General features: G+C 36.1%; 2 protein-coding genes across 2 annotated transcripts in view; one reads left to right on the top strand and one right to left on the bottom strand.

Moving 5' to 3' along the window:
• Positions 1-23050, top strand: part of LOC146002542 (Golgi-associated PDZ and coiled-coil motif-containing protein-like) — a 136291-nt gene that overhangs the window by 20722 nt on the left and 92519 nt on the right. The window contains exon 2 of the mRNA XM_083140463.1: positions 434-561. Coding sequence (XP_082996589.1) covers positions 434-561 — 128 coding nt within the window. The remainder of the gene's footprint in view (positions 1-433; positions 562-23050) is intronic.
• Positions 12583-23050, bottom strand: part of LOC146002620 (uncharacterized) — a 55209-nt gene continuing 44741 nt past the window's right edge. Inside the window, exons 6-9 of the mRNA XM_083140583.1 lie at positions 22606-22920; positions 20216-20372; positions 16169-16379; positions 12583-14422 (exon numbers count right to left, since the gene is read on the bottom strand). Of these exons, the coding sequence (XP_082996709.1) occupies positions 12706-14422; positions 16169-16379; positions 20216-20372; positions 22606-22920 (2400 nt within the window). The 3' untranslated portion in view covers positions 12583-12705. The remainder of the gene's footprint in view (positions 14423-16168; positions 16380-20215; positions 20373-22605; positions 22921-23050) is intronic.

Raw genomic sequence — 23050 nt, 5'->3', positions numbered from 1 at the left:
TGGACACGGCCACTGCTTGGTTAGCAGCCTTTGCACTTACCTTGCCAGACACGTAACACCATCTAGCGGGAAAACGTGCACAAATCAGTTTCGTCACACCTGCACCTCCATTTTGGGTCCAGACCCATTTCTAACTACCATAGTTTTGGTGTAATATCCTCTGCCTCGTTATTTATTGACTGAGCCTCATATAACTCCATATTTTGGTGAAAATATCTAAATATGTATTTACATATGACTTTGTGCCCACCCTGTATTTAGCACATTTTTACTACATATAAATCCGTTCCTTGATGATCATTATATTATCTCTAATGAATAATGACTTTGTACTGTAGTTACATTTTGATATGACTTTTCTTAATCTTCCTGATAATGATGTAATGAGGCATTGTAAGAAATGGTGAATAATGCATGTGTATTCCTTTTAAAGCTGATTTGGATGCAGAGGATTCTGATCTTCTGTACACTGCTCGTCAGAAAATGGCAACCCTTAGCTCATGCTTCGCCCAGTTGACTCACAAAGCACAAACCATCTTCCAAAATAGTGCAAAGGTGGAGGTAAGTCTTATCACATTTCTTATTCTGTGTCTGATCCCACAAAATTTGCAGATTGTCCACCATAGTGAAGGACAATTTGACTATATCTATCCACATGATTGCATAATATTTCGAGTTGTCATCACTGGATCTCTTATTAGTAGGCCACATATTGAAGTTTGACACCATTCAGCACAGTTACATTTTTACTTCGTGGATACTTTGTAATGTTAAAAGCAGAAAAAATAATGTGAAGAAATTGCTGAAGTATAATCAATTTGTAACAAACAGTATGAAGTGTAACCTTCAGCGGCCGGCTGGTACAAATGTGTACCAGCACCGTGAGGCAGCAATTAAGGCACCATTTCTTGAAAACTACACACAATATTTCAGTTCTGTCTTCTTCGTTCATTAGTATACATATGAAGGTACGACATATTTGAATTACAAAATAATATATCCATTGTTACTATTATTATCAAGCAGAGCTTGAGAGTCTTTTGTTACTCCTGCAATATTATGGGATAGATTTATAAAAATCGCTATACTGCATTTCTTTGAAAAAAAAATACATGTAATAACAAAACAACACTTTAAGCAATGTGTGACAATTACGGGTCTAGGGGGGACATGGAAGCAAAGGCCCAATTTTCGAAATTTGCCATGATCACGTGGCATAACTAACAAGCCATTTCTTAAAAAAACTATTCACGGTATTTCATTTCTGTCTTTTTGTGCATTAGTATATCCCTCAAGGTATTACATATTCGAATTACAAAACAGTATGGCCGTTATTACTATTATTAACAAGTGCTGTTTGATAAAGTCCTTTGATTCCATTTTATTACTATGGAACAAATTGAAAATAAAGGGCTATAACTCCTCAGCTCTGGCATTGTTTGGAAAAATTTAAATTGTACATGCAATAAAAAGTAAAGAGGAATACTTTAAGCAACATGCCACAATTAAGGTCCGGGGGTAAAGGCCCAAATTTAAAAATTTTTGGAAATTACACAAAATTTTTGAATGCCGTAATTTCCATTTTTTAAAAATTGGAACAGGACCATCACATATCCTCAAATAGCAGTCTTTTTTTTGTGCTTCCCTCTAAATTTGGTTCATTCAGCATCCATAGGTCCGATGCTGTAAGCAAAATTCCAGATATTGTTTCATCTGCTGGCAACACTGCTGCTCTTATACATTATTTTTTTAGTCAAGAAGTATCAGTCTGTTTTCAATGAATCGTTGCATAATTGTAGGAATGCACAACTGCTATATACTATATTTTTCGTTAACTTTGGTTTATTGTGTATGCCATTTAAAAAAAAAAAAAAAGCAATTTTCTTTTTCCTTTAACACCAATTATTGGGAGGCATAATGTAGATATTTTAACTCCACTCCACTGTTTTTAAGAAAGAAAACAAAACTGTTTCCATCTCTTTACGACAATTAGTTCTAGAGCTACAGTTTGTTTTGAACTTTGCAGCGCTCTTGAAAAGGTCTGCAGACTTTCCAGGCACACAAGCCTCGGTCCACTAAAGGTTAAACTAAGACTTCCAGTAAGGAATGCATGCTATTTTTTTGTAACTTTTTTTACAGTTCCAAAGGATTTGCGATTAATATTACCACTTCCAATATGGCCAATGCCTGTAAGATACATCCTCTGTTTACTCTCAGTTAGTAGTTGCATGTGGACATGGTGAATTACGTGATATTTGTAAATATTGCAAATGCGATGTGAATTCCATGAACTATGACAAAGGTGAAGCTGTGCTGATGGCAATGTATTTAATTATGATTGGCAAAAAGAAAGAAGAACACAAGAAACATAGATGTAAATAATATTTATGCACTGGTCTACCAAAGCAGTGCTGTATCATCTGCACCTCATGTTATAATAACTGGGGCTCTTGGAGATGATTTGGAAAAGAAGGAAAAGAATAAAATTGCCCGTACTTTCAAAGTTGGAAAAAAGATATGCAAATATATCATTGCCGTTTCATATTATAAATAATAATACATTAGAGTTTCATGAGCAGGCTATCTGCAGTGAAAAAGGACATTTTTCTGAATGAAACAGCAGTATTAATATATCTCTTTCCTCTTTCTGGTTACAATTAAGACATTATTTCATTCTCAAACTATTTTGATCTTTGCACTTAATCAACTTGCCTTTGTTCCACATCTCATACATAATACATTATTTATCTGGTTGCATTACACTTCATGACTTTTCGAAAGAAAGAGAAACTTTTATTTATGAAGTACAATCTTCTTTCAAAAAATGAAGTGAGCGGACTCTTGTAAACATGGTTTTCTTGCTGCATTTCAGTATTATCTGTCAATCAAGCCCGTTTCCTCTGATTTATTTACAAATTTCACTTTGTTGATTCCGAGGGGTGGAAACACATGAAAATTTGTCATCTGTTATGACCCATACAATTATTTACAGTCAAAAACTGAACAGTAGATGGTACATTTTTGCATCTTCCTCCTGTTTTGAATGACTTCAACACGGCATAATGTCCTACATACATTAGTTTCCACAAATCGCACCAGATTACACATCAGATAATTTGAATCACAAATACTTTCAGAAGGCATGGGCAGGGGTAGTGTTACAAAATTCTGGACATTTCAGTTTATACATTGCAACACTGACAAAAGGAAAATCTACATCATGCAGAAATAAAATGAAGTAATAGAGAGTTTGAATATGTTGTAAACAAGTTTTATTTTATATTCCGAGAGTAAAATATAATATTAAGAGATACATTTATTGCATATAACTGTTTTATTGTACAGCGCTAAATACATGGATGTATTGTGGTCCATGTCCTAATCACACATGAATAGCCTTTTGACCCTATAATTTCCCCCCACAAAAAAATTATCCCTGGCAAAAGACAATTATTTTTATCCCTGCCAGGGATGTTCTTACATCCCCCTCAAAGAAAAGGGAATTGAAAGCATACAGTATACTATTTCTTAAGTATGGAACTAACACAGTTGAAAAATCATTCGGAAAACAGTATATTAACCTTAAAAACAAATGTATCTGACTACACATCTAAAGTTCTATTTGTAAATAGTCCATTGTTTACTTGTTTACATTGTCGTTGGGTGCAGAGGTTTTGGAAAAAGAAAATGTTTTCAGTTTTATGGTTCATAAGATCACTATTGTATGGATGGTATTTCGGAGGAAATATTAAAAAAAAGTAACTAATTGGATTTGCGTCAGATGGTGCAGCGAATATTCAGGGCTCATACAAGGTTTCTTAAAGTCAGATTGAATAAGAACTAGTTGTCCTGCTTAAATAGAGCTCTGTGTTGCGTTTGTTCTTGAAGTTTAACCAGAATCTTTGTATTTTATATCATGGCCTCATTTCAACTGTGGTGTCAGACTTTCTACTCTTGTAGACTGGATTACGCTACTCATTCGTAGCTTCTCATACTCCTCATGATGGTGGATGGCTACCGGTGCCATGCACAGGCTGAAATCTCAGGATAAAAATTGTTAGCTTCCCCCAGGACTCGAACCTGTGCACGTCCCGTATCCAGAGTCCAAAGCACGATGCCTTAGACCGCACAGTCACGGTGCGAGACAAGTTATAAGATATTTATAGATATATATTGAATGGGTACAATAATCAGTAATTTACTGATACACCAATATGTCTATATCGGCCAATACCAACAGAGTACCGATTAATCTGTCCCATTCCTAATTTTAAGTCATTAATTTCAATTGTGGTGTCAGACATTCCTGTTCTTGTAGAGTTTTTGCATGCACGAAGCAATGACAAATCTTATGGATCTAGAGATCGAGCAGAATTCTGTGGGTTATACAACCTAATGGTGAAATGTCATTACTTATGATGTGTTATCTCTTTCAAGATAGTTTAGAAGTTTTGAAACAGTTGTCTCGTTTTGCAAAGGAGATCTTCAAGTGTTGTAAATATAAACTCGGAGATTGATATTACTGTTCAGTGAAGGATCTTGTACGAGTTTTTTTGAAAGCAGCTACATTTTTTTATCTGGGAAACATACAAGCATACTTCAGATGTTGAGAAGAAACAATTTACAGATTTCTGAAAATAGTTCTTACTAGAGCCACACATTTATGGTAAATAAGAGATCAAGATTTCGGTACAAGACTGGGCATATTTCGGGATCAAAAGCAGTATAAAATGGTATTTCCTTGTTACAATGGTGGATAAAATCCTAAATTTGATGTAAAATCTATACTTATTGCACAAAATTAATATTTCGCTTGTAATAGCACATTTATATAATTATCAGAGTACTAAGTTTATTCCTGTGTAAAGGAGTCCATTTTTGTTTCTCAAATATTTTCAGCAGGATTAATCAATTTTCCTTGATTTGCATAGCTCACAGGATAATTCAAATGTCTGTAAATGAACCCTAAATTTTGTTCCAACAAGTGTTCTTGGTTTACCAGCCAAGAAATAGTCGGTGTTGTCACTCGAAACATTGGAAGCCAACATCGACTTAACCTGGCTGGTAATCTGATAACACTTGTTCGAATCACTTCGTCATGAAAGCTACAATTCCTATTTTCTAAATTTTGTGTTTAAGAGTTTATTTCACATTTTGCAGTTTATTTCGCATCAAAACATGGTAGCAAAATGCACCTCACACAATTCAAAAACATAAAAAAATAACATTAATAACCTGTGGCGAAACAGCCTGTGAGGGTCAGGGCCTAACCTACTGACTGCCGACCCCTCTCTCACCTGCCGAGTTGGGAGATATCCAACCAGCTACGGGATGACGTGTGGTCAGCACTGCAAACCCCCAGTTATTTATGTAGGTTCCTTTGACTGAGTTACGCTACTCTCTCATAGCTCCCTAATTTTCTCTTAATGGTGGGTGGCAGCCGCTCCCATACACAGGCCGAAATCTCAGGAGAAAAGTTGTTATGCTTTCCCAAGGAGACTAGAACCTACGTGCATCCTATACCCGGAGCCCAAATCATGACACCTTACACTGCATGGCCATGGTGCAGGATGGGTACAATGTGAAAATGAACTTTTGAACAACCTCCTTTAGGTGATTTTATATGGAATGACCCAATAACAAATGCATTGCGTAATGTCAGGATATGAAATGAACAGAGAGTACGAAATGAAAAGAATGCAGATTAATGATAAGCCTTTGGTATTTAACTCAAGAAGGATAAATGTAATAATAGCATGAATATGGAATATATGTTTGGAAATATTTGAATAATATGGAAATCATACGTAAAAATGTGGAAAATATTATAGCATTTTTGGAGCATACGTACCACAATTCGCAAAGGTAATACAAAACGACATTGATTTTAGCATCATATGAAAATATGTATTTACAAATAAATCCGTTCCCTGTTTGTAGTATTGAATTTCAGTAAAGATTATTTTTCATTGTATAATAAGCTGCTTACTGTAAGCAGTCAGTGTCTGGGGGCCTATCTGTTCACTACACAGTTTTCAAATAAAAGTTTCCACAGTGTGAGACAGCAGCTTAGTTCATTATGGCACCGAAAAGGAAGCACCAGTTTAGTGACACACTTCGAAGTGAATTTCCATTTAATAAGAAGTGTGAATAATATGTTAAGGAAACCATCCGTAATAACTTCAGCGTACATACATACTACTTTGTCAGGTCCAGCAAACCCATCGCCCCTTCCCAACAGCCTTCTGGTCAGTGGAGTCCTGGATTTTCACTTATGAAATATAGAAACCCCACATTAGCTGTCAAATAAATATGAGGTCCTGGTGACACTATTTTTGGAACTTTAAGGTATGAGGGAGGGTTTCTGTGAGCCTCTCCCCTCTGCTGCGGCCGCGAGCACTGTTGACAACTTACCTCCTTTGGAGCGAGGTACTCGTTTGGCTGTGAACTGGGGCACCTGCCTCCCCCCTGCCCCCACTATGGTGCCATCACTGGCGCCGACTCACATATTTATACAATTTACATTATACATATATTGTTATATTGGCTGTGTCACCACCCCCCACCCCTCTTACCTCCCCAGCTACTTTTTTATAGCGCGTGGTTGATTTGTGGATGACATAATATTGTTATCCGGGAATAGATTATTTCAATTTCATACGACCATCGGTGTATTATTGAGATGTTTGATGCTCCCAGATCTATACGGTGAAAACTAAGAATAAATTGTCATCACGTTAAAGATAATTGTAATAACAGTGCCCCCACTTGACACCTAACATTACCCTAGGAGGCACTTTATCAAGCCTTCGAAAATCCAGCTCCTTGAACGACAGTTTTAACTCCATGTGTAGTGAAATTTAGCTCTTTTATGTGCATCAGGCTTGGCAACACTGCTGCAGAGAGAAGTTGTGGAGACATACATTATGCTTACAAGAGCATTATTTTTATTTGTTCTCAAGGGAATATCAAACATGCAGTGGCTTAGAGAAGTACATGCATGGACAGGGTGGCGACAGACCTGGAAAACCTGGAAAACCGGGAAAAGTCAGGGAATTTGAGGTGTCAAAAAAAGTCAGGGAAATGTCAGGGAATTTTGTCTTCATTGACTTTTTTAATATTTTTTTATTTAAAGATATCGTTATGGAACTCTGCACGGGAACAGAAAATTGTTATAACTCGGGCACTATGGGAGCAATCTACTTCGGATAAGTTTTGTTTTGCAGCTAAAACATAAGCGCATGCAACCGTGTACAATTCAGAACCGAGGAAGGGGGTTTGGGGGGCTCGACCCCCGAATTTCAATAGAAAAAAAAATCTGAAGTTTGCCCCCCTCTTCTCCCACTATTTTGGGGAGAAGGCGCAAACTTTAGTATTCTTTTCAAAGAATGGACATTTATCAAGAGAATGAAACATGTTTCATGTTCGTGGGTGCCATACAAGTTGAATAATAAGCCAAAATGTGATTTTTTTAAAATGAAAAATATGTAATTTGCATTTTTGGAGGAAAATTGTTATAACTCGGGTACTATGGGAGCAATCTACTTCGGATAAGTTTTGTTTTGCAGATAAAACATCATAGCATGCAACCGTGTACAATTCAGAACGCCGAACCGAGGAAGGGGGTTTGGGGGTCGCGACCCCCGAATTTCAATAGAAAAAACAAAAATCTCCCGCTATTTTGGGTATAAGGCGCAAACCTTAGTATTCTCTTCAAAGAATGGACGTTTCCAAAGAGAATGAAACATGTTTCATGTTCTTGGGTGCCATAAGCCAAAATGTGAAACACTGTTTTTTTACTAAAATAGATAATTTGCATATTGCTCAGAAAATTGTTATAACTCTGGCACTATGGGAGCAATCTACTTCAGATAAGTTTTGTTTTTCGGCTAAAACATCATAGCATGCAACCGTGTACAATTCAGATCGCCGAACGGAGGAAGGGGGTTTTGAGGGCACGACCACCGAATTTCAATGAAAAAAACATAAAAATCTTAGGTTTGCCCCCTCTTCTCCCGCTATTTTAGTGAAAAGGCGCAAACCTTAGTATTCTCTTCAAAGAATGGTCGTTTCCAAAGAGATTGAAACATATTTCATGTTCCTGGGTGTCATACAAATTGAATAATGAGCCAAAATGTGAAACTCTGTTCGGAAATGTGGCATGGATATGTTGCTGAGAGGGGGGAGGTTGGTCATCAATATGAATTTCCCAGGCTTGCTCCAGACCTGTGTCAGAGTTTCCACCCAAACATAAGAGTATGAACGTCCAAAAAGCACATTCATTTCGTAATCAGCACCATTATACCATATGGTATCATCAGGCCAGTATGACCTTACTCTGATGATAACATATGATATCATTGGGGGAGTAAAGGTTAAGCCTCTAAATATTACGTGCAAAATGCATTGAATTATCATTTTTTCTTGTCCATATGGGAGTAGTAAGGGGACTTGTCACGTAGTAAAGCATTTTGTTTGGCAAACTGAAGGAACATGGAAACAAATAGGTTCCATTGATACATACGATTTTTGTTGAATATCGCCACCTGACAAAGTATCTCACTACAACATGCGACAGAAATTGCATGGACTGCAAATATGCTGCTGGAATTTTATAACTCTTCTGGCTCACTTCACCTTATTTAATGTAGCAGTGCTTATGTAGGTCTTCTTTCATCATCCTGACGTATTACTGGTTTTGCACAAGTTAACATTCGTTTACAATGACATTGCACTATTCTTAGATATCAAGAAGAATTCAACCAAAGGGGATATATATTGTATACTATCACGAAAAAGTGAAACATAAACTGCATTGGTGAACGTTATAAAAATTGACAAGAGCATGCTCCCAACCTCAAATTTACTGTAACACTAGTATTGCATTGAAATTAACGCCACTCTCTGTCCTGTCTGTTTAAACTCGTGAGAGATGGTCATTAATCTCCCACAGGGTAAGGGTAATATCCAATATTATGAAACAAAATACTAATAATAAATACGTAAATATTTTAATATCATATTTACTCGATTCATTCAGTCATAAAAGCAAATCACTTTCTTCAAGGATTGACTTTTCTCTACCAGCCCTGCTAAATTTTCACTTTCCATCTACTGATTTATATGAGGGGTGGCCAGAAAGTAATTTCCAATTAGTAGGGACGTTGATTTTTCGCAAACGCCAAAACCGTGAAAAATGGTAATTGCTGCGAAGTTATGTTTAGGAATGTGCAGTGATGTCAGGACACATTTTTCGCCCCTTCGAAATATCGAAATAATGCGAATTTGGCATAAAATGCGAATTGTTGGCATTTTTAACGATTTTTTTAAAAAGAAATGTCCTAAAAAAATTAAAAATTCCATGAAATCCAACATTCTTATCTTTTCTAGGCCATGTTTATGTACATAGAACATGCAAGTTTTCCAACATTTTACTCAAGAGTAAATTGTAGAGTTATACATACATGGAATAATTCTGATAGACACATTAAATCATGTATTTCCCACAATTTTTTCAACTTCTATCAAAACCATTTGCGTCACAGAGCAAAGTGGCAGGGTTCTAACAGGAGATCGAGTGCATATCTACCGTCACATGGGAGCCACATCTTCGTATTTGTCACAGAAGATATGTTTTGAATTACCAAGCTAAGTGTGCACCATCGGCATTTGTCAAGCGAGTAATAATGGAGCTCAGTCGTTAGGGCATCTGACTAATATGCGATCCCCTGCAGGGGAGAACCGGGATGTTTTCCACATATTCAAACTGCTCCGGCGCCAGCATAATATGAAGCTGGTACCTTGAGGAAACTTTGAGGGATAAAGGTAGCCAGGAGTGTGGTGCTGATCACATCACTAGTCACCTTCAGCCGTGATCAAGAAAGTGTGGGACCCTAACTCCACACCCCTATACACCTTCATGGAAAAGTGCAGGGGAGCACTTTACTTTTACTTCCTCAAAAACCAGTTCCAACATATCAAACTGTCACGAAAATACGTAGACCATGTGACCTACAATTTAAAATAATAATTTAAAAGCACAATGAAGTATTAAGTTTCTCTCTCTCTCTCTCTCTCTCTCTCTCTCTCTCTCTCTCTCTCTCTCTCTCTCTCTCTCTCTCGGTATATTTAACAGATAAATGTTCTAAAACAAAAACGTGAATTTTGGGAAACATAACACTAACAAGTCAAAAAAAGATAATGCCAATTTTTGGTGCTATAATATATCGGTACCTGTCACGTGAGATTGATTGATTAATTTTTTTTTGGTGCGTCGCCACTTATGGTCATTATGCACCCTTCAGTATATACGGGGGAAATTCCATTATCTAAAATCCTTACCTTAAAATTAAAAAAAAGTGGTATAGAAAATAACTTTCCCAAAACAACTTTCAACATATCAAACTCTCATGAAGAAGTGTAGGCCATGTGAAACAGTAGTTTAAAAACACCGTCAAGGTATAATTTCAGATATTTGCCAGAAAATGCGCTAAAATGAAAATGTGAATTTGGGAAAAATAACACCGTATAGTAAAAACTAAAAAATAAGAAAATACACCAATTTAGAAAAAAACTACAAAATATCAAGGTCCCTACCGATTAGGCATAAATAAAACAAAAATATCAGTAGTAATTTATTGCATTAGTAACAGTGAGTCGTAACTTAATTTTCGGCATAATCACCACCGTTCTTCTGGCATTTGTCGTAGCATGTCACTAAATTTTGTATGCCCATGGTATATGTGTCTGACAAACAAAGACTGGAACTATCTCTACCGCAGTGTAGCTGTCAAATTCTTGCCCTGCCAGAAACCTCTTCAGTTAAACCATGAGATGAAAGTTGGTACATTAAAGGGCAGGCTGTACAGGGAGTGGTCCAAGATCTCTCACCTGAAGTGATGCAAAGGGCCTGTGTTGTGCTGTATGGGGTTGTGCACATTCGATTGGCCTTCCGTGAATTGTCTGCAACATCGTCTGACCATACTATCGTTCACGACGTCCGGTCTGCACACCTCACACAATTGCTGGTGGCTCTGTGCCAAATTCCGAGCGTGCAATGTAGGTTACATCGCAGTCTGTGGAGACTGTATGAGAGCTGCAATCTTTAACCTAGAACTTTCCTAAAACGGCTGCATTACGACTATTACCATTTACAGCTAAATGCCACTTCTTCCTGCCTGCATGTGTGTGTGTCCCTCTCCGACCACTAGTGCTGCATATAGGCACCATTGGAGCTTTTTTCAGGATGCCCCTCGTATATGAACTTTCAGAAGCTTTTATTATTAGTGTTTTAATGTGTGGTTAGCTAAATCAGGTACCTATACAATGCAATTCTATAAATTCCTTGCGTTAAATTTCTAATACCTACATACCCTTTTCGTCAGCATTAATGGTATAACTGCATGTTGTCAATTTCACAGTACTTCACTTGGATATACTGTACTGAAGCAGAAATACCATTGATAATGTAAGGAAATATGACACTTTATTTTTTTCGATTCAATTGTTTCACTTATATGAAAGAGTTAAGTTGTTTGCTTTACAGAGAAGAGAGAAGTAGCTTTATGCATTGAAAATTAAGTCCACACTCATGGTTCTTGCAAGCAGAGGCTTACAAACTTCAGTGGAAATATCAACATATAATACCGAGAATGGATAAGGAGACTGATAAATTACAAATTGTATTTCTTAATCATTCACTCTTCACTCTTATCTCATTTAGTCGTAACTTTAAAAATAATCAAGTATTTTATTTTAAACTTACTGCGTACAACAAAATTCTGTAATCCTTCCCTAGCTTGTGAATTGTAATAATTTTCCAAATTCACTATTTTGCAGTTTGAATTCAAATCATAGAGAATAGAGAAATTAAGTCAATTTCATAGAAGATAATATTGGTACTTGACAAATCCATACCTGGATCTGTATGAGTTTATTATTTCCATTTGCAAAAACATCGTTTTAGTTTAGTTTGTAATTGTCAGGGAAAAATGTAAATTTTGTCCTGGAAAACCGGGAAAAGTCAGGGAATTTCATTTTTGCTTGTTTGTAGCCACCCTGATGGAGAAAGGATACGTTGAACAATTTCTTGGTAGTTGGAAAAGTCGAAACTCCCATTTGATTAGTCGTAAGTTGATTTTTAACAAACCGCTTCCACTTGCAACACTAAGAGAAATTCATACACTCTTCTACTGGTGCAAAACTGTCACTGTTTCCCTTGAGATGTGAAACCTTTCAGGGGTTCAGTGCCTGCAATACATTTTATTGGCAACCAAGCCCTGGGGCACCATTGCTTGATGTTTAATATATTCGATTCATATAAATTTTGAATATTTTGTGATGCAACCAAGAATTTTGTATTTCAGTTACTTCTATCACTTTTGAATCTATCTTAAGGATAAGCATGACAAAGATGAACTGACAGCAGAGGTGAAAGGGTTAACACAAAAACACCCATGCATTACTTGGAATTCACACTCAAGATTCATGACTTTGAAGGGCTTTATACCAACCACTAGTCACAGAGGGCAACTTAATCAAGGAAAATATTGGGAAATGTACAAAAGAGAATTCTATGATCTTATATATATATTTAATTTTCTTATGAAAGGCATTATTACAAATACTGGATGGAAATGTACATGAATAGTATGAATGTAACTCTTTGGCTTTTCAATTTTGATTTACACACTGCTTCATGTTCAATCATGTTTGTTTATTGAAAATAGCAGCAAGCGTTTCGTTTACATCTTCGAAATTATCCTCTTGCGGTGTCATTGAATTCCTGTTATGACCTAATTCTGCTGCAAGAGCTTCCAGTTTACTTATATATTGTTGCATGTGTTCACTTTCATTGTTTAGCTGTTTAGGTGATATGTTAGTGTTTTCAATTTCTTCGCTATCTGGAACTTCTGCCAAATTTGGTGGCGAAACACTGGTTTTGGTATTATGCAGATGCTGTGAATCATTTTCGGAAGTATCTGTTTCAATGTCATCATCTGTTAAAGTATCTTCCTCATGATTGGTTGCCGGTGTGTCCTTATTATTATTCATAACTTGCAGTCTCTTCCACAAAGTTTGGAATGTGTTGTTTATGCTTGAATTTGGGAAAACCTCTAAAAGAGAATCAAGGATTGCATCAATGTTCGCTTGATGTGCTTCGGGATCCTTTCTGTCAGTTTCTTTTTCTAGTAATCTATTTATAAGTAGTGTATTGTTACGTATATCAGTTGTATTTTCAAACGATTTGGATGAAATGTGACTGGTGTTGTTTATGGTGGCACTTTGTGATACTGAAATGTTATTTACAAAAGAAACACTTGGTAAATTTGCTTTCTCAGCATTACGAAATTCATTGTGCAGTACCGGGGGTACTGTTTTTAATTCGCTTTCCACATCGGCAGGATTAGGTCTAGGTAATGGAATTACTGTATCCATGTTATTGCTAGTTTTGGTAGGATTTTTATGGTTGGTAGTTTCTACTTCGGATTGCAGTATGCGTGTATCTATGTCACGTGTTTCGTCTTTGGTTGTTGAACTCTGTGCATTGTTATCGTTAGAAGTGCCAGATTTCATTGGTTGTAAATATGCATTTTGTGTCCCATTTGAAACATGGAATATGATTTGTGTATTCCTCTCATTTGACGATTCTTCTTTAGTGCTCACATGCCCTAATAAATGTGCTTCTGATTGCTTGTGTATGTCTTGCGGTTTAGTGTGTGCTGCACTTGATGCCGGCAAACTTACCCTGCTGTGCAGTTCAAAGTGTTTTTCTGATAAGTTACTTTCCAGTTGGGCATGTTGAAGTTGTTCAGGTAAAGCCACAGTGTTATTTCGACTATCGACATCTGTGGAGGAGTTTATAATAAAAGTTTCCTCATCAAACGGAAACTTATCTGAGTTGTCGTGAACATCCATTATTTGATCCAAGTCAGGTGACGTGTAAGGAGCGTCCGATATCTTGGATGATATTATGGTCAAAGTTGGCTTTGTTCTGTTATCTCCTATGTTATGAATGACAGCAGCAATATTGTTTGGATGTACACCTGCCATAGATGAATTAGTAGGCTCCATAGATGGATACAAGAACTCTTGTTGTAGACGTGCCATAACTTCATCTGCTATTTCTCTGCTTGTAGTGCATTCTTGACCTCCTCTTTCTGATAAATAAGATACCTTATTCTCTACTTTAGCCAATGTGGACAATATCTCCTCACCTTTTTCTCTCCAGTGGTCCAAAATTTTTTCTTGCAAATTCAGAAGACTTGTTGCATATGCTGTGTCATTCATAAGACTTGTTGTATTTAGCTGATTATCTCTCGAAACTAGAGTACTTAAATTCTTAATATTTTGTATGACGTGCTCGTTGTGAGATTTTAATATTTCTTGAAAAACTTCAACATGCTTATCAGTGGTGGTACTTCTGCAAAGAGAAAAATATTTCTCATTAAACTGATTTTTTTATGATTAAATTGTGTTATTTTAAATGTACATGAAACACAAGTTGTAAGTAATTATAAGCTATAGTACAGGGTGGGGTAGGGAAACTGATGATTTTCAAAATGATATAATACAGTGAATAAAAAGAGTTTGTCTTTATTCATGTGCTAGCCTTACAACCATATGTATGCCATTATTATTGAAAAATGAAGTGATTTACAGTGTGGAAAATAACATCTTACCAATGGCACCCATTTTGGTCCACACAGTGCTGGAGTGAAGCTTCTCTTTTCTGGGGAAGAAAAAAATTGCTGATTGTTGTTTTGTTATTGCATCGCAAGGTGGGGTCATGGAAGTGTAGGTGGTGGCGATTCCACTCCTCACTAGCTGCCATTTCAGTCAACATGAAGCTGTGGAATGCAATGCCCCATGCTTTCATTGTTGAAACCCATTTGCAAGATGTTATTTTCAGCACTTAATGTTAATGTAAATCATAATTGTTTTCAATAATAATGGCATACATATGGCTGCAATGCTAGCACATGAATATTTACATCAGGTTTTTCTGCCCACTGTGTACAAAAATATTATCAATTTATAAGTATAGTGTACTACAAGTCAGGATTCCTGGGCTCAAATCCCGAGTAAGGCTTTTTCACTCTTCTATTCATCATTTTATCATTCATCCTCAATGTCGCGATTTAATAAAAATACTCATTGTTGTAGGTTCAATGTTTATTTCAGTTTGAGAGTAAAATTCAAAAGTGTGTGCAAAAGGCTGGGCTGTATTCAATGTTGATGACCTAAGGCAGCCTATATATGTGTATAGATCTACCACCACAGTTCAAACCTTGGTATGGGTGCAGTGCCGGTAATTTAAATTAAGGGGAAGCATGTAGTTTGCATGTTTTCTGAGATTTCAGAAATCTTGGTGCTAGTACGTACGAGGGGAAGTAAAAAAATTATCAACACTTTTACCATACATTTTTTTAGGTTGGTCACAGACCTTCAGCGCTCGCACGCTGAAAGGTGGTACTCTTGTGGTTACGTGGCCGAGGTTTGATCTTAATTGCTCCATTTTTCTTTCTTTTGTAACAAAGTAAACATGGCAGCTCTGCTGGCAGTGTGCACCAAGGTAGAACAGAGATAAATTATCTGAAGCTTGTCGTGGATGATTTCGCACATGCAACCATGACTAACAAAGGCGTGCCCAGAATTTTCGAAAGGGTCCTTGGATAATCTCCATGCCCTACTTTTCTAAATAGGCAACTTCTTTCGCACTGCAGTCACCTGGAAACAAACATTTATTAAGGAGGCCAATGAAGCATTCAGGTTCTTCATGGACCATTTGAAATTTTATATCGGATCAGTAAATATCGGTTATTGGTATAAGTAAATTTTTATATCTGTACTTTTATCAGTATCGGCCAAAATTTCAAATCGGCCGATCCCTAGTATTATTTAATTGTTCCATATTATTTGAGACTTTATCCAAATTTAGACTTATTTGTCTATTTTATTATTTTTTATCGCCATTGTTTAATGCGTCTTTTAGACCAGTGTTTGCTAGTTCTTATTTATGTATTACTTGTATTGTTATGGTTTTTATGCCAAAAATGTGGGATGACATATTCAAGAGGCATGCGTTTCCTTTTTTTTTCCAAACATTTGTCCAGCAAGAAATTAATAAAAAAATAACATATAATCACCATAACAAACATTGCCTTACCTGTTGGTTATGATGTCGAGCAATTTTTCTAAGACAAGGGAAAGCCTGGCTTCCATTTGAGGTTCTCCTAACTGAATGCGATGGCAACTCTCAAGGAAGAGATTTTGTGCGAGGGTGATCATTTGAAAGCTGGAATCCAAACGTTGACTCAGGTCTGTGAGTTTCTTCTGTATTAATCCTGCAAGTGCATCTAAAGAGAGTTCTATGGAAACTGCAAATTAAGAGAAAAATAAATATATATATTTTGAAATTTTTAGCAGGTAGTAGGCAATCCTAATTCATCATTACATAACTGCAATACTCTGGTTAAAGATATTAACTCTTCTTTCATTTATGTCCTAAATCGTAAAACTTCAGATTATCGATAAGTAGGTCTCGGAAGTTGATCACCAAAAATCTCAATAAATGATCTTAAAATTATTTAAAAATGACCTAAAATGGCAAAAACTGACTTAAAAATAATATTTGCTGCTAGATTGAAAGCTTGATTTTTTCACAAATTACAAAATAGTAGTTGAATAATTCGATAAAACCCGATGTTTGGTGGTTTTCAACTACTAAAGCAAAAAGGGAGGGGCAGTTAAGTGCTAATGTAGTTTTCTTAACTTTTACTTCAAGGTTACGTTAAATACACTGCAAGGATCTTCTGTATAAGTCATTCACTTCCTTTCAGAGTGGGCCTTGCACGTTACAGTAGTCAGTCAGCATCTAAAAATACTGTTGTGTTTTGCATGCATCAGGTTATAATTGTATTTTATGTTGTGATTAATTGTCAAAGGAACCTCAAAGTAGACTTCGTACAAAGTATTTTAAATTTCCTGGAGGAAGAATAAATTTACCTAAATTATTATTTAATCCAATTTAATCCATTGCCAAACATTTCAGTTAAAAATAATATTGTGCTTCCATTGGCCGTATTTTCGATTAATGACGAACTTGATAAAAAAAAACATGTAAGGAAATTGAAATATGTAGGTTATGCTAGGAAATGCATATAAAATTCACTAAATGGAGGAGGAGACAAATAAATCCCAAAAATGAAGAAAAATGCAACGAAACTGGTAAAATGTACTGAAAAGTGACCTAAAAGCAAAAAAGGCCAAAAAATACAAAAAAAAAAAAAATCGAAATAAAAACAATGTTTTCTGGTTTTAACCTAAAGGAAACTGACTGGTATCAGGTTTAGCATTGTTTTCGAGGCTCAGAAAAAAATATGATTTTTCATCAACTTCCGAGCCTTATACATAAGACTTGAACTTCTGCATTATGCTACCAAGTTGACAATAAGAATTGCTTAGAAGCAAAACTGAATTTAAGTTCTTTGTGATAGCTGAACTTTTAACCTTTTGAAATAAATGTTCATAAAACATTACACTGTAATATCTCATTATATCTAAAGAAAATGGTTTGGGAATTGTGCGGAGGAAGATTATCTACTCTTGTATGAACAAATACATTCGCACCACAATGAGCATCATCATAACAAGAAGAAATATATATACACAGCACACATTTTAATGTCCTCAGATATTGTCAACACTATGTAGTGCCATCATCATAATGTGGATGGTACTAAATTAGTGCTTAAAGTATTTGAGGATATCGAAATAGAAATGGAAGTAACATCTTACTGACATGTTACTAAATGCACGGCCGCGAAAATAGCCGGCTTGGCAGAATTGTGTGGTGCCACACATGGAAATAGCTAAGCAGCAGTGCGACAAAAAAAGCTGGTTCCCGTGCACTGTGTGGCAACATTATCTGAGCTGCATTGCCTTGTTCAAGCATCAGACAGACCTCTCTCTGGGGCACTTTTTTCCTTTGACCTTTCGAGCAAATACTGTCAGTTTGTATCACATGTATTACAAAGACCAACTCTACAACGTGATCTTTCATCCCCTTAACCTTCTGAACACACAGGGCTTTGCTCTGACGTGGCAACAGTGTGAACTTCTGCCACCCACCTAATTTCATGGGTGTGCATTTAGGGATTGAAATGGTAGGTACATGCTGGCAAGAATCTGTGCATTGTTCACTGTTTTGAGCCATGGAAGCATCCCCATGTCTGTCCCAACACCCAAACTAAAACACTCCACCACCTAAGAATTTCCAGTCTTAAGGACTGTCAGTGATCATTATAATCTATGAAGTGTACAACAGTAGTAGAACTAAATAAATATACAAATTTGTACATAAAGAAATGCCAGTTTCATAAATTCTCATAAATGTAAATTAGGTCGAAAAATATAAACAATTCAGTACTTTATCAATAATAGAGACACTTGGATTTTGAAGGAAGAAAATTGGGAAACCAATTTTTTTAGTCGATGCTATCTACCACCAGCTAGTGGCTTTCGCAGAAGGAGCTTTTTCACTGTGTTTCATAACAACCAATTCATACAATAACATATCATTCACAGTTTTTTTTAAACTAGTGTCAGATGACTTTTCAACATAAAAGGGACATTGGTCAGTTTCTCTGATTTGAGATAGAAAATGAGAATGTTTCTTCCACAAATTTATCTTCCAGTACCATCAGTTGGCACATTTCATGTGTTCAGTCCAAGATTCTTGCATATATAAAAATGCACTTTCCTTGTTCCAAAAACTGTTCTTGAAAAGTTCTCTCGATTGCATCACACGTTAAGGAGCAGCCCTTTCCTCTTTCCAATCCCTAGCATGGCTATCACTTCCATGACATTTGTAAACCAGAACACTTTTTAAGGATGATTACCATATCTATGTGTGTATAATGCGGACCCTAGTTTTTGATGGGGAGAAGCGACTAATAATTATATCTCGTATAAATATGCAGTACAAGAAATGGCTTTCTTAATTGTAGCTCTTAAAGTTGTTGCTATGTGGACCAAGAGGAGAATATAGTCTTGTGTATACAATGAGTCACCAACCCCCTCTCCCTCCGTCGTGTATAGCATCTCAAAGCTTTCACTTCTGTAACCACCTTGTTTATTCTGTAGTAGAAGAAAGCAAGATCAAAATTATGTAATGTATTTGCAGTGCTCGGGAAGTTATTTTCTATTATTTCTTGCCTGACAAATACCGCTGATATACATCCCATGTGACAGGAAGTGCATGCTCCAATTCTGCCAGAATGGCGCAGTTTTCTTGATGTGCAAAACGTTCTGTTCTGAAGTGAAAAATTATGGGAAATGGCCATTTAACGTTTATAGTGTTTTTTTAAAAAATTATTATTACTGAAAATCCAACCTGGTAATTTGTATTTGCACCTGTTGATATATATACGTGTTATATGCAGTGACATATTGAAAACATGTGTGGTTTCATGTTGGCTGTCCAAATTATTCCGTGCATAATATTAATATGCACCACAGTTTTTGGGGACAAAAATTTTGGAAAAAGTCACATTATACATGAGTAAATATGGCATTTAATTTCATATGCGAATTATAATGTAGATAACATTTTTTTTTATGTTTTATTTTCTTTTCAACAACATGCATGACAGGCCCTCTCACCCTCTATCAGGGCAGTGATTGAGGATCATGCGTTGCATATCTACGGAGCATATAAGCTTTTTCTATATTCATTTAAGAAATACACACTACATTTCTATCACATTTTTAGTAAAAAAAATGTGCACAAAGTACTCAAGTACAACATAATTGACAGGCAGCATAATAAACACTAGAAACCAAACTGTTATAAGGAATCTTATATATTTGCGTCTACCTACCTTCCTTATAATCTATACAAAATTTGTACAAAATAGTCTTACTTACGTGAGTGACTATAGAATTTCAAAACTACATTTCAGGGTTCGACTGCGTCAAGAGTGTTAGAATCCTTTTAACACTCTTGACGCAGCATAAAATGATTTGTGCCTAGAAGAAAAAGAACCTGAAGAAGGGGGCAATTGAACCCCGAAACGTAGTTTCGAAATTCTATACTCACTCACGTAAGTAAGACTATTTTGTACAAATTTTGTATAGATTATATTATACAGTGAGTAACTTGCACAACACGTAAATATGTTACCTACCTTCCTAGTAGCAAAGTAGTACTTACCATCAGTTGGGGGCCCAAAATTGTGCTCAGTCTGCATTAGAGAGTGTATACTTTCTTGTATTTCGTATCTTGTAGAGTTTGAAATGATTAGTATTTCCTTTACAAGAACTTCCAAGTTTTGAGATCTTTTCCATAGATCATTGTACATGTTGGTGACCTAGAATGAATAATATAACTAATAAATACAACTAATAAATATAACCATGAAATTGAAAGTTGGATGAAGCACCAAAGTTATAGTCTTGCTTCATATCTGATGAAAATGCAAAATACAAGGCTTGAGATGTATCAGATGGATGACTGCTTTTTTGTTCAGGCTTTTTTGTTCAGTGACCCAAGGGAAAGATTAACCAATCATAACTAAAGATGTCACTTGAGCATGGAGCAAATTCATTTACATATTAAATCAAATTAGAAAACATCACCTACATTTTTGTTACAAGCAGTGAATTCCTCATTTAATGCAGTCATTTCAACATTGTTCAATGCACCAATAATGTCATAATAATTTTTTTCATTAATTTCTTTCAACAGAATATTTTGTAGATATATGATGATAACAATGTTTAAAATAAGAGTAAACTAAGATAAATTGCAAAATCAGCACCAGAGTGCATCAGTTGATATTTATTTTTATGCTAGAGAAACCTCTACAAAGACCGATAACCCGAGGTTCAAACCCTGGGTGTATTGATTCATTCAATTTGTTCAAATTTGTTTCATCACTCATCTCATTATTTATCCTCATCACATGTTGTATACAAACATTGTAAATTTGATGTAATGTACACTCAGACAGATTTAAATAGAGCAGATGCGGCCAGTTGCCTCCATCTGATTCGGGGACCGCAGCCAATGGCTGGCAGCGCTCTGGTCACGTGAGTGCTCCCATGAACACTTGCATGCTTGAAACGCCATCATTCTAGTTGTGTTCCCTGAACAGAGAGAACACGTTGGAACGCTAATTAACTCATATGGTAGATAAGTAACATAAAATAGCTCAAATATAAAGATAAGACAGATATCATTTCTTGGTATTGGTGTCTGTTTAATTATGATAATTGCCTGAACATTGAACACATGTAGTCCTACACCATGGCCGTGCAGTCCAAGGCATTATGCTTTGGGCTTCGGTTACGGGACATGTGCAGGTTCGAGTCTTCTGAGGGGGGGGGGGGGATGTAACAACTTTCTCCTGGGATTTCAGCTTGCGTATGAGACCGGTTGCCACCCACCATAGTGAGGAAATTGGGGAGTTACGAGTGAGTAGCATAACCTGGTCATGGAAACCTACAGCAATGACTAGGGGTTTGTTGTGCTGACCACACGTCACCCTGTAACTCGTTGTATGATCTCCCACCTCAGCAGGTGGGAGTGAGGCCGGCAGCTAGTATGTAGGCCCTGGCCCTCATGGGCTGTTGCACCACGGGTTATTTTGTTATTGTAATCACACGTAAATGAATATTTGTAGCTGAGTTCAAGATAGAGTGACAGGATTATGTTCCAATATTATATTTGCTTGAGGGGTGGGACAGATTAATCTGTACCGTATCGGTATTGGCTGATATAGGCATATCAGTTTATCGGTAAAATTACAGTAAAACCTCGTTAATCCGGACTAATGGTGGGGATAAGTTGACCGGTTTAACGAAAGTCTGGATTAACTGAAATAACCTAAAAGAACAGTAGAAAGTGCATAAAAACTCCATTTATAGCAACAAAAAATGTTTATTATGGTGTATTTAAAGGGCATAGACCTAAATACACTGTACAGTACAGTACAAAGTCTGCGGGAAACAGAATTTCATCAGTGGTTGACTGCCTTTTCTTTGGGAAGTTCTCTTCTTGACTTCTAGCCACATTTAAAACTTTGCATTCTGCTTTTTTTTCCCTGCCTGTCTGGATTAAGCGAAGTCCAGCTTATTGGGGACCGGATTAACGAGGTTTTACTGTACCTATAATTTTACCAATCTAATCAACAACCATCTTACAATTTAGTGCAATATTGTGCCACTTTGTTATTATTTTTATTGATATAAACATAATAGTCTCCATTCCGTACTTTTAAAAAATATGCAGCTTCTTTTGCATTGCAAAGGCTTGGTTCATTTGTAACATACATTTATTAAGGAGGTCAATGAATCATTAAAGTTCTTCAAGAACGATTTGGAATTTTATATCAGATTGGTAGAATATCGGTTTTCAGTATCAGTAAATTTTATATTGGTACTTTATTGGTATTGGCCAAAATTTCATATTGCTCCATCGCTAATTTGTTATATTAATTGATTGTTATATTAAATTGCTAAAATATCTCTGTATTGGTACTGGTATGAGCAGAATTGGTCATAGCGTAATTCCTATTAAATATATGTATAGAATTAACTTGCCTTATTCCCAAAGTTTCTAGATTCACTATTGAATCCTGCCATTAGCTTTTCTTGATTATTTTTCATTGAGTCACTTATGACATTAGTGAGATTTTTAACATGATCGTTGAAGTCATGTTTAAGACATGTGTTACTATTCCTTGAAATTCCATCATTTTGAGGGTTTTTGGAGCAGCGTGTACAGTCAAGTGCAAAACTTGAATTTAGGTTTTCTACTGTCTCTTGAAGCTGTTGCATTCCATCAGACAGTTGCTGCAGCTGAGTTTGAACTTCCATTGAAGAAGCTTCAGTATCAAAATCCTGCCCCAAAATTTCCTGGAAAAATAAAAACAATGAGAAAGTGAAAAAAAATGATAAATTATAAAAAGTGATAAGTTATTCTTCATCCCCATGAACATGAATAAAGATAGCAAATGCACAAATATGAGTATTAGTAAATGTGTAA

This window comes from Lepisma saccharinum, chromosome 18, assembly GCF_977018435.1.
Source record: "Lepisma saccharinum chromosome 18, izLepSacc3.1, whole genome shotgun sequence".
In the NCBI taxonomy this organism is placed as follows: domain Eukaryota; kingdom Metazoa; phylum Arthropoda; class Insecta; order Zygentoma; family Lepismatidae; genus Lepisma; species Lepisma saccharinum.
The sequence above is the reverse complement of the archived record's forward strand: the minus strand, read 5'-3'. Positions and strand labels throughout refer to the sequence as shown.